This window comes from Branchiostoma lanceolatum, chromosome 1, assembly GCF_035083965.1.
Source record: "Branchiostoma lanceolatum isolate klBraLanc5 chromosome 1, klBraLanc5.hap2, whole genome shotgun sequence".
NCBI lineage: Eukaryota > Metazoa > Chordata > Leptocardii > Amphioxiformes > Branchiostomatidae > Branchiostoma > Branchiostoma lanceolatum.
The window spans coordinates 13,558,197-13,570,992 of NC_089722.1; the positions used below are offsets into that span (position 1 = coordinate 13,558,197).

The window sequence follows — 12,796 nt, forward strand, 5'->3', positions numbered from 1 at the left end:
TACATGTGGCAATTATTGTTACCTCCGGCTTTAGATGGATGTAGCGGTATCATGTGTATAGCTCCACTCATTATCCCACGGCCATGTTTGCGGAAAGTCCATTCAGGTCACGTCCAACAACAATGGGTCTACGGTACAAGAGGAGGGTGTACCCGCTGAAATATGATGAATATGGCAGGGGACATTTATAGAGCATATTTACAACATTGAGTTAAATAAGGACATAAAAAGAAGAGCTTACAATTGTATATCGTTTATACTACATGTAGTATATCATAATCTACTATGTGAATTCGGCTTCTTCTTTCCTTTTTATGATGGTGGAAATGTGAGCAGATATGGTGGAAGGTTTATGTTTCCGGTTTTGGTACCAAAAAGTATATCCTAATGCTCCACAGCGGGTAGTAGTTTTGAATACAGCATAGGAAGTATACTCATGCATTTTCTGTACGGCATGTTCGAGTAAATGTGGCTACAATATCCGACTTGAAAAGAAAAAGAGAGTTAACAAGATAAAGGCAAAGGTAAGATACGAAGTTTATTTCCAGGATTTCCGAAAAACCTCGCTATGTAAATCTTCTCAAAGGTATGTCGCTGTTTGTGTAGAAACTTGACCTCACTGCCAAGCTCATTTCTCAACAGCTTAACCACGTAGTGTCAGGAATAAACGCCGGATCTCCTTGTTACGATGCGGGTGGATGAATAACAACAGTTGTAGGTTCTACAGTTGGTTAAGTGTTTGAGATGACCCGTGCCCGACTTTTCTGTGCTTGCCTGTCGGAGAAAACATTTCTCGCCTTCTAATGAAGTAATCCGCAGCTCAGACGTGCTTCCCTCCATACCGAACCCCGCTATCTTGATCAGGGACTACAGGCAGGGCATGCGTAATGCATGGGACAGAGAATACCACACAGGTTACTATAACAGTACCAAGACATGTCAAGAATCTTCAATGTTTTATCTCTGTGGAAATGCCTGTTTGTCAGCGTTCGTGTGTGTGTGTGTGTGTATGTGTGAGTGTGTGTGTGTGTGTGCGTGTGTTTGTGCACGCGCGCGTGTGTATGTGTGTGTGTGTGTGTGTGTGTGAGAGAGAGAGAGAGAGAGAGAGAGAGAGAGAGAGAGAGCGTGTGTCTGTCTGTCTGTCTGTCTGTCTGTCTGTCTGTCTGTCTGTCTGTCTGTCTGTCTGCCTGTCTGTCTGTCTGTCTGTATTCACGATACCTCGAGAATGCCAGGGCGGGTTGTTTTGCTCTTTGAAATGACCACCCCCAGCGACTTTCTTTGGTACTGCAGCGGAACTTCTGGTTTTGATATCTACGGTGTTCTGGACAAACTATGGTCACGATTTTTAATTGGTATATACCTCTTGTGGTCGGGAAGAAGTGACATAAGTTTGGGCCCTCTAGCAGCTTAGAACCGCAGGGGACGTTTCATTTTACTTTCTTGTTTGCTTTTTTAATAAAATGAACCAATTGGCATTTGAAGTAGATAATATATATGTATATATATATATGATATGATACGCTCTTGTGTATGAAGGAGACTGCTCTACCTCATTCCGTATTCACTGATTAAATATTCTTATCTCCATATCCGTAATTGGAAGTGAAGAGAAATAAGAAAATGTCTTGCGCACCCACAGATCATCACGTTTGAGACACGAAGGACATGCCCCTGAGCGACAGTGAACGTACATCCCGATTTGTGGCCGAGGATACGACCAACCGATGTAAATGGGACGAGAATTTGTCGCCGCGTATACGAGGAAGGCGCGCCGGTTCTGGGAGGAGAGCGGCTTCTTCCGCCATCGCGTGAGCAAGCGCCAGCCCAGGTGTTCTCCCTCGGCCAGGTGAGTAGCAGTTTCCATGGTAACGAAGATTTCACTTCCAATTTTGAAAATATCGATTTTTTTGTCAATAACGATCTATACATTTTATTGGGTAGCACGCATTCTGTCGTTAACTTGGCGTTGATTTTGAGTGACAAGAATGACATAAATATGATAACGTTATATAGATATATATTTGTTATGTTATACCAACCTGTGGCATGCCTCAATGATTGTACAAAACACAAATCCAACACCACAGTCTACACGCCATCAAGTCACAATCCCACCATAAAGAATTCCTACCGCTAAGCGAAGGACTGGTCACAAAACATTGGCATTCATAACATCACGGGCATTAACAATTAATAATGAAGGTACAGTGCGATGAAGTAATAACTTTGAATAGCACCGCACGTGCAAGGAATATGGTTAGCGGGTTCGTCTCGCGAGCACCCTAACGCACCACTCTCGTACATGGATCTGAGCTTGAACAGCTGCGCATTTAGACGATAAAATCTATTTGGATCATCCACACATATTCCTGTCATATTCCTGTCAGTTTTCTCCATCTGTGACATGCGTTATGTGGGTGATCTGAAACCGACTGTGACTTTAATAAATGGCGCGAAGACGGCGTAATCTCTCCAGGCGACGTTATTCGTGCAAAAGCTCTTGAGTCCAAGGCACGTAAGACACGAGTTATTGCGTCGGGACGTTATCTCAACAAGAGTCATTGCTGTGAAATATTACACGCTATTGTACGGATTGCTGCGAGTGAAATATAGCAGAACATCACCAACTAATCTTGAGGGGGCCCGAAGTGGAAAATGTTTGAAGGACACTTTGAAAGAGTAATGCAGAATGCGCTTTTGAAATCCGTCATGTGCAGCTAAAAGTTGTAAGCACCCTGCACTGTTCGGCAACAGTAGCTCACGTGCCTGTACTAATAGGCAATTTTAATTTGTCGATTTGTTTTGATAACATACGCACGGCACGCACTGATTTCAACTGCCGCATCGAAAGTGATGTATAAAACATGTGAAATCACGAGTAAATGTTGATATATGACAAGCTAGGGCAGGCGTTACGACCATGTGGTGTACTTACTTTTCTAGACATTGTTGTGGCACGACATTACATGTAGAACGTGCCAAATGGCAGTAATAATGCTTGCCTTTCAATTTGCCGTTGCCATCTGTTTTGAGTGTTTCCAGTACAACTATTGTCTTATCGTATGCACCCTTCTGTCCTTTCTTTCTTTCTTTCTTTCTTATTTCTGTGAATCATGACCGGGACTTCGCCATATGATAACACCTTCATTGCTGAACAATTAGAAGATACACCAATTGACCAAATGACAACTTCTGCTATTCAATTCTAGGACACTATTGTTCTGAAAATATCATGTTGCATAGGTTGCGAGTATAATTTCTAACACTTGGGTAATTTGATAGGCACTGCCATGCATTTACATCGCTCCAACATATTCAGTGATCGTAGGATTTTTCAGAAAATATTTGTCCCGCGACAAATCACGCTCTGTCTGCAGCGAATTCCCTTGGGTTTGACCATTGCACCCTGTACACTCATCACATGAATATATCCGCGTTCCTGAATTTAAGACACTCCCTAAGTCATTTCCTATTGCCCCAATACGGATAACTGTGCCATATCCCGCCCCATGCCTCCCGTGCCGGGCTGCATGAGTCTTCTCCCGCGGGGTTAATGACGCACGGGTTGGTACCGACATAATCTGGGAAGGCAATCTCACCAGGACCGGGTTATTTACGCCTGCCGCTGTAGCAACATGTAATCATGTGGCCCAGTGCTTTGTTCTACGGTGTAAGGTCACGAACTTGAGACATCGACGCGAGCTTTAACTTTTCGTCAGCTGAACAAATAGATTATCACAAAACTAGGGAAGACAAACATTACGCAGTTTTAAGAATGGTAGTTATTTTTGCAATATTCATAGGATATACGTGTCATCAATAGGATATAAAAGTCAGGCCAATGTCCAACATACTGTCACTAATTTTTTCTGCATCTCTTCAGATGTTTTTAAAAAGCTGGTTAGATTTTATTGTTTCGGTCCCCCTCCTGCCCCCCGAATAGCCTGACCCTCTGTGAATGTTACTAATCCATTGGCTGAGCTACCCTAACCAACACAGCCGTCCCCACGCCCATGTCCTTCATCGCTCGTGTATTGGAATCAGCTCATTGCCAATTTTGGACCAGGAAGTCACGGACAATGCGTCTGTTCATTTTATGCTCAACAGAGACTCTATCGTGGACGCTGGACAATCAACTTACAGGTAGGCATGCCTACTAAATCATAGCTGAAGTAGCTGCCATGGATTTATTCCTGAAACAGTTGGCTGTGCTGTTACGGTGATGTTATAAGCTGTGGCTCGTGGGAAAAATATGGAAATCTAATTTCCATATTTCCACGTCGCGGTGTTGGCAAAAAACACCGTGTATTTTGGCATGTTTCAAAAGAATACTACATACAAGCATGAGAACATGTGTAACGTTCTGATGAAATGATTAGTATATCAATGTAGATAATTCACAACAAAGACTAAAAGGTCTACGAATAATCTTGTTGTCAGACACTTTCAGTTGCTTGTCGACGTGCCCCCCTCCCCCTTTCCAAACACAAATGGCATGTCAAGTTTTCCTTTGGGTACACTCCACGCTTCATTAACTTTGTACTATTGTGGCCGAAAAGTCGATACTGGCTTATTCAAAGAACAGTCCGTAGAAAATAAAGAATTCATTTGGGGACATACAACATTAAACTACACGTGCAATTTTAAATGATAATAATCGTTATAATCGTAAGAAAATATGCGTTTCCATATTAACGTATCATTGTCATAGACAACCTACGCGATAGGATATGCAAATTATTTCTCAGAAGATATTACGTATCGATTACCTGTCGGAGGGGATCGGTCCTGGTTAATTTGTATGCACCGTGCGTGCATTCATCTTACCAGGCAATTTTATTAACATTCCTCCTACGACTGCTCCATGCAGACGTGACTGTAATTGGGTTTATGTCTTTTTCCCTCCACTCAATGTGAAACGGAATTCCACGCATGAGATGGAACTGCCTCACGGCGCTAAAGGAATTTACAACCGCATCGCAATTCAATGTTACCGCTGATTTTCAAAAGATATCGCGCTATAAGATTGCCTCAAAGTCCATTAGAAGTTTTGTATGTGCTCAGGCATCCATCAAAAACACACCCGTTTCCCTTCTCCCAGATGTTTCCTTAGCCTTGCTGATGTGATGATACTGGGAGGATACGGAAATTCGCTTATGAGTCGCAAGTTCCATAGGGAATTCGAAGGTGAAATATCAAATGTGGTGGTGTCACCAAAAGAGCGCAACCAAACGCAAACCTGCACCCACAGTTAAGAGAAAACAACCCCCGGCAGCGCAGAAGCACGTTGATTCCGCAAATAATACTGTACCTTGCCGACGACATAATACTGACTCATGCCTGCACGGTGTGTAACGCAGCATGTAATCAACGCAACACAGTTTCATCAATTTTTTTTGCGTTTTGATGTGACGTTGATGTCAGGCTGCTAGGTTCTGGTTGCAGGCTTTAGACGTTGATTGACAGGATTTCCTTTGATATCGTCGCAAAGTTAAATTTGAGTAACCATTTGTCTAAATTGTCCTGTAAAACCATTTTACGATGACGCCTTATATATAAATATTGCAAACACATTTAAATACCGTAAATAACCGAAAATTTACTTTTTAACACTGTGGTAATCAACGATCTTTCTTAATTCTTACTGCAACCAGCGTTTCGTCAAATAAACCTTGAAGAAATTCCTGCACCCGAGTCTGAATACAGATCTGTTCCACAATCGAATAGCTTATTTGAGTCAGGGCCTTCCCACGGAAAATCATGGCTATCCATTCTCAACTTCTTCAGTTTAGTTTTCTCATCCACTCGTGCCTAAAGACACCGTGCTAAAGAGTACAGGTATATGTATGGTAAATGTGTAGAGTGTCAAGCGTTTTGGATTGCATGCCAAACGCACCTAGTACCTCACAAACAGGAATGTATAATATGGGGCCTTATGGTGAGTTCGCGATCGCAGCCTCACCTTATTTGCTCGGGACGCAAAAGACGATGATTCAATTATGAATCTATGAATAGCCTGCTGATCCGTGTCGCTACCTTGGCCCCACTGTCTTGTCTAAGGTCTCTAACATCATTCAATCCGCTATATAACTACAATAATGATGCAAAATTACTGCCCAGCATTTGTAGCACGTGAGACCCATGTCAAGGTAATGTACAACCCCGATGACATGGGTATCGAGGAATACATAAAAACTAAAAGATGTAATCTGAAGTACACGACGTGGGTGGAAAGCGTGTTACGCCTCCAAACCGTAAATTCATGGTGTGACAATCAGATTATCAGTTTTCCGTCGACCTTGGCTTTCTCTTTGTTGGAGAAAACCCACAAGAAGTCATAACATTCTTTGTCTGGGTTATCAACACCAGTATCAGTGGTAAGCTACTGTGTCACATGCAGCTTAGGTTATACTACCGTAGAACGATATTTTCTCCACATTATGGCCTTCACGCCGTCCTGTGAGTGCTATTCGTACCGTTCCTGACAAAGCGTTTATGTCCACTACTCTTCTGACCATTGCTCTTCTACCCGTGATAACCATTTACTAGGGCAGATTGCAACCGGGATATATTTATATATTTGAACAGTTCAAGAAGTTCAGAATCAGAACTTGTACGGCGGAATCAATTTTTATGTCATAAATTTTCTGTCGTATTTTGCAGCTCTATATACACAAACAAAACACACATATTCATATATGCGCATATATATATATATATATATATAGAGAGAGAGAGAGAGAGAGAGAGAGAGAGAGAGAGAGTTTCATACACCATTCAATACCACATCGATGGTGTCGATAGACTGTTCAATCAGCACATTCAGAGGACACTATCTCTATTGTCAATGGTGCCAAATCAATACGTATTCTTAGTACGCCACCAAAATCATAGGTTTCAATTCAAATGTAGAAGCGTGCTGGCATGACAACCTAGTTGTTGGGGACAATAAATGACATAAAACATAAGTGATCGAATTGGCAGATCGTTGAAGACCTTTTTACATATAAGATAGGATCTGGTAAAGTCTTCACGTGCCTCGCATACTCTCCTTCGCCTTCATACACATATTGCAACAACACATCAGCCCCAAGGACAAGTGAAGGCTCTTCATATCTTCTGTCAAGCGATTTCCAATATCCGGCATTCTTCCCTGAACCGTCTGATGTTTGACAAAATACGTACTGGCTTTTGGTTGTGATGACACATTCTATGCGTATGTATGTGTGTCATGATTGGGGTACATAATCATGAGATGTTCGCATTGGCTTTCACTGAAAAAGGGGGAGGGGCGCACTATATTTGTTTTTATTGCCGTCCCGTACCAGCGTGCAGTATCATGCAGGTCCAGCAGGTCTATTCCCCGTGCGTCGCGTGCGTTATCGATTGTAACGGATTTATCGGGCAGACGAATTATTGGAGCTGGCAGGCCGGCGCCGCTGGAACGGGTCAGCACCCTGCATTACGTCGCCATTTTTCTTAGCGGCTCCGCCTGGCGCGGGACGTGCAGTCTACGTCATGCGCTCATGGAGGGAACAGGAGAGGACGAGGAACGCCGTGTGGCGACGCTGTGAAGGTCTTGGAGATAACTGCTGTGTTTAACGCGATTGTGAAGGGATTGTTTCCCTGGATTTAGCTGTTTGATGGTCGTAAGTACTTTCGCTGCACCTGCCATGGCGACGATGGGAGTTGCCGCTGCCCGGCAAGCCTCCTGGTTCGGTTTCGAAGATGTAATGGCTTTCCCGTGGTGCTTGTCTTTGCTGGGATTGTTGTAACGCCAGTTCGGAATACCTGTGTGCAGCTGTGAGGAAATCCACGTTGAAGAAGCCTGGAAGTTGGCGAATATTCCCATCTATGGTAGAGGGGGCCGCCATATTTCCTCACCCACTGGCACCGCAAAGGGATCTCTGCGCCACGGCGGACGGTCCTTGAATGACAATGACCGTCAAACTTTCCGCCAGACTGCTCTGTTTTGGTCAGCAAGGAAAGATGAGTACGTCCTCATGTCGTCGATTGCGTGGGCCGTATCCAGACCCAGTTGGCAGGCGCGCACGCCTACAGCGCGTGCCGTGTTCCCTACCCCTCCCACCCTGCGATCCGCCCTCTCCCGTCTCCAGGTACCACACACAATAACAACTTGCTCTTCTGTTGTAGGGATCTTTGTTTCTATCATAACCTTATACTAGGCAAGTCATGATGTATATATCCATGCCGTACGTACAAGATTAGAAGTCGCTGTAAATTCGTATCAAATACAAATACAATACAGCCTCCAGTGACTATTGTGTCACTTTTTTTTCAACCCTATTCATCACACGTATTCCATTCTTGTCCTGAAGTAACGTCATTCTAATCGATCTGACCATAAAATGGAACGATTTTCGGCCGTGTAATACTGTGTGACACCTTCGCCCTTCACAATGAATACCTAGTGGTGCCTTGAGCCGGTTATCTATCATTGAACACCCTGTATTGCCGCAGGTCACAGTGCCAACATCTTGCAGTGTTCCTTATTTAAACCTAAAGGAGCAGAAAGGTAGACGAATGATTGTGGCACTCTTTCATTTGTAATGGTAATGGAAAAATACATTCGGGAGTAAGACTCAAATTTCTGCAAGGCCTGACAGTAATTTGCGTTTGCCGACTATATTTGAATATCTGGACATTGATATATCTTGGTGATGTTGCTTTGAATCGGATTCAGCGGGTGCTTGAAATTGATATCAAAAAGAGTCTTAACTGGTATTATTTTGCTCATATGACTTTTAGAAGAACATACTTTATGATAGACTTTACATAATCACAGTGCGAGTAACACTCAAAGACATGATATATATAAGCAGATCCGATTATACCAGAATATCAACTGAATTATGAAAACATTGTGAAACATGTTTGGCTTACCAGATTGGAACGTATGTACGTATGATTTATACCATCACGTCGACTGTATTAGCGCCGAGTAATAAACTGAGTCTTAACCTGGGTGCATCACAGCTTGAAACACCAGGCGTAGAAACCGCTGGAGGCTGAGCTAATGCCCCCCAAGAGGGGATACAACTAAAGTTCACTTAACGGTTCACCCACCGAGTAACATAAAACAGCACCCCATTTTGTCACGTGATACATTTAAAGATGGTCACAAGAGTACTTTGAAAAAGACTACAATGTGGTTGAAGGATACATCAAAGCTGCAGGACGGTAGAAAGCCGCTAGGGGCCCATAATGTATTCGTTTCTTCCTTTTGCTTACCCTACCAAATATCACAAAGATTCATCCAGGTACACAAGCACAAACACACACACATCACATACACACACACACACACACAGAGAGACACACAGAGACACACAGACACACAGACACGAAAATATAACCTTGAAAAAAACATGACGACACATAGTACCACTAAGCTTGATTTCCTTATATGGTATTGTCAAATCCTGCCACCATGGGCGATGCCTAATGTGTTTATGGAGGGAAAGGCAAATTTTATCATCTCTCCCACTCTCTTGTGGCCGGTAACTCAATCCTCTCATTTGGAAAGGCGCTTGCCGTTTTCATTCAGTTTTGAATGCAGTAAACTAGATGACTAACCAAGTACTGCACTGGATGAAATTGCTATAAGTATGAATCACTCAGTCGACGAAACATGATTATCCTTCTTTCATGTGGAAATTTGAGTAAACCTCCATTCCCCACGCAATATAACTGACCCCTATGGATAAAGATCATTCCGGTCTGATAGCACCATAACCCCCAGATAAAGGCTCATCTATGACATTGCCCATATGATAATAGTTGGTGGGTGTATTTTCCCCCATCTTTTTCTTTGTACCTCATCTAAATCATTATACAGCCCAATTCACGTTTTCTAACGGTCATGTTAACTCTAGAGGAAAGTCATTCGTTGCATGCATTTTTATACCTGTCCATATACGGTCCTCTTTCTACTAGACGGTGATCGCTGAGCGACCGTACAGAGACAAATATTGTATTCATGTGACCCTTGGTTTTATGATTGGAGTCATTCTGATGCAAGATGTAAAAGTATGATTTTAAAGACAACAAAACACACAAAACGTATCTATTCATTGAGTGGTCTTTTGAATCTCCGGTCGCTCAGTCGTCACAGCGCGGTCGCAGCCTGTAGTGTGGAAAGAGGGTGTAAACAACTTTGTTTCTTGGCAGGTAATCTGTATTCCCGTCAGGTGTTAGAAGACCGATCGCCGAAGCCACAAAATCGCACGATTCATTATTTATAGGCAATCGCCAAATCATCACCCATAAAAGAGCTACGATTCCGCAGTGTCTTCGCGGCAACAATTACCATAACTTTGTTTCCGTGAAAAATTTATTTTCAAAAATACGATCAGCGGATCTTCAATGTAATCTCGATGAATGTCGATGACAGTTTTATATGCAAGTGCAGGGGCTGTTGAATAATGTAATGACAGTGTAGATTCCCATTGCAGATTCGTTTGAAATTTCGGTATGACGAATACCAGATTGCCGCATCATCCATCTTATTCTTACAGAACTGTCCCTAAATTCACCCTCTCTGTCACTATCAGTACGGTTTATTGCTTTCATACGACCAGATTCTCTGCATTGTCTCGTATTCTGTATCTCTTCATACATGACGTGGGCTTTGGGTAAAGAATAGCCGTGTATTTAATGTGTCGATATTTGCTGAGTTATCGCTACTTGGACTCATCAATGCGCGGATATTGTTACGAGTTTCCAGTCAATAATGTTGCACGAAAGATGGGACCATGCATTCTACCTCTTCGTTATACAGTGACCTACATATTAGTGAAAGGGAACGAAGATGAATCGTTTTAGGGCGCCGTTTCCAAATTGAGGTTGAGCCCATTTAGGTGCACATTGAAGACAGGCATGTCAAAGGCAATAATGTTGATGGATATATCAGCGGTCCTTAAACTATAAAACACACACGACCCAATGCAATTTTCATCGGCTCCTAATTTTCCAGACTTCCTAACAGTATCTGTATGCTATTATTGTAATCTAGTGTTTTTACCATCAGATTGTACTTTGAGCAGTACTGGAGGCAAACAAAGTTGAGTTATTTTCATAACGATCCTCCAGGCTGACATCAAGAATAAACAGTAAATATCTTTCAGCTGGCTACCATCAACGGCCAAAACGATTGAGAGAGACATTCAAATATCACGGTATCCTGTTATCTCGTTTTATTGCAATAGAGAGGCATTTCAAGATGGGGAGCGTCCAAACTTCTTATTGTTGTCACAATCTTTCTGCGTCAATAGCAATAACCGTACCAAAAAAGGAACGTTGCCCATCCCACCTCTTTACAGATCGGCCAATCGCGTGTTCTCTTTGATACGGATCAAGGGTTTTCTGGGCTGCCGTTTACCCTTGGCTGAGCACCGCACGGCAGTAAATGATTAAATCACGCCCGTGGGCCATGGCGTACAGGGACGAAACCTGAATATCCCATAATCTTGGCAAGTCATTCCAAAACCAGCAGTGACCATTCAACCCCTATCGTTGGAATGCACCACCGGTAATGTTGCATACAACCCTTAATGATAATTTCATATTAAAAGTAATTGATACAATACAACCTCTATATATCAAATTGTATAACTTTGCTATATGTTTATCAATAATGTGGACATTGGCAGTGTATGTATAACGTCCTGTATTTCAATGATATTTGCATTCATTTTGATATCTATTCATTTGCATCAACTAGCTGGTACGAGGTAACAGTTGTCGATACATGCATGCTGAGATTAGAATATATTTTACAACATATATGAAAGAAAACTGCAAAGGCAACTGATATAATTTTTGATAGAAGTAAACATAAAGCAAACTTTTCGAACGTACCAGTCGTAAGCGTTGGGTACAATTTGCATAGCGCATTTTAATATCTTGATATTATATTCACGCAACCGCCAGTCTCATGCGAAAAGACTTAACTACCAGGGAGTTAAACATAGCTGAGCAAAGCAATAAAGTTAATGCACTGGACGTGGTGGTAAATTAAGAACTAACGACGCAAACATTCGCAATATAGTCACGCGTTGTGCTTGTTTCTGTTACCCGTACGTGCATCGTGCAGTAACATCCCTGGGCCTGCCCGTCCTAGCCTCTATCAGGCCCCGCGGATGGCTGGGAAAATAGTAGAAATTGGCCAAATAGAGCGAATAGTATGCTAAGGGAGTCGACTACGGAGAGAGGGTCCAATCTGCAATCCTAGGAGCCTGCAAGTGAAACCCTGGCAAATCTTCTCCCTATAGCCGGCGTAGTTAGTCTGGTGGAGACTATACCCGTCCACTGGAGGGTTTATGTACGTGTGGTGCGTAGTCTTGTGGAGAGCAACACTGTAAAGGTGGGCGGGACACCTGATCCTCGAGCTAGACATCATCACCATCATAACCACCACTTATCATCATCATACTCAAGTGGTCCGTCATTGTTCTCCATTGTCTCTTGTCTGCTGCCAGGCTTTTGTCCCCCTCCATCACAACCCATATGCGGTAGATATTTGGTTGAAAAGTCAAAGATTAAAGGCAATGGCTCAATATATACTTACTGTTTGTACTTTTAAACAAAGGGTTTGTACAACCCAATCCAAGCTTGGTTCATATACACGTAATGTATATATGTTTGGGTTGCAGTTAGCATTTAAAGAAACTCAACTGGAAAGAGGAGATAATGTTATCTAAACATTCTCAAAAAAAGCCACGTATTAAAATTTGATACCGTACCATGTAGGAAAAAATAAAATACTAGCTGTCTA

General features: G+C 42.6%; 1 protein-coding gene across 7 annotated transcripts in view; it reads left to right on the forward strand.

Moving 5' to 3' along the window:
* Window positions 1–12,796, forward strand: part of LOC136435984 (glial fibrillary acidic protein-like) — a 37,914-nt gene that overhangs the window by 9,321 nt on the left and 15,797 nt on the right. For 2 of the 7 annotated variants that reach the window (XM_066429707.1, XM_066429714.1), the window contains exon 2: window positions 1,640–1,846. In XM_066429707.1, the coding sequence (XP_066285804.1) occupies window positions 1,731–1,846 (116 nt within the window). In that variant the 5' untranslated portion in view covers window positions 1,640–1,730. Of the gene's footprint in view, window positions 1–1,639; window positions 1,847–4,022; window positions 4,144–7,358; window positions 8,118–12,796 lie in introns of those variants that run through there. The other 5 variants (XM_066429695.1, XM_066429699.1, XM_066429721.1 and 2 more) reach the window with 4 other exon arrangements.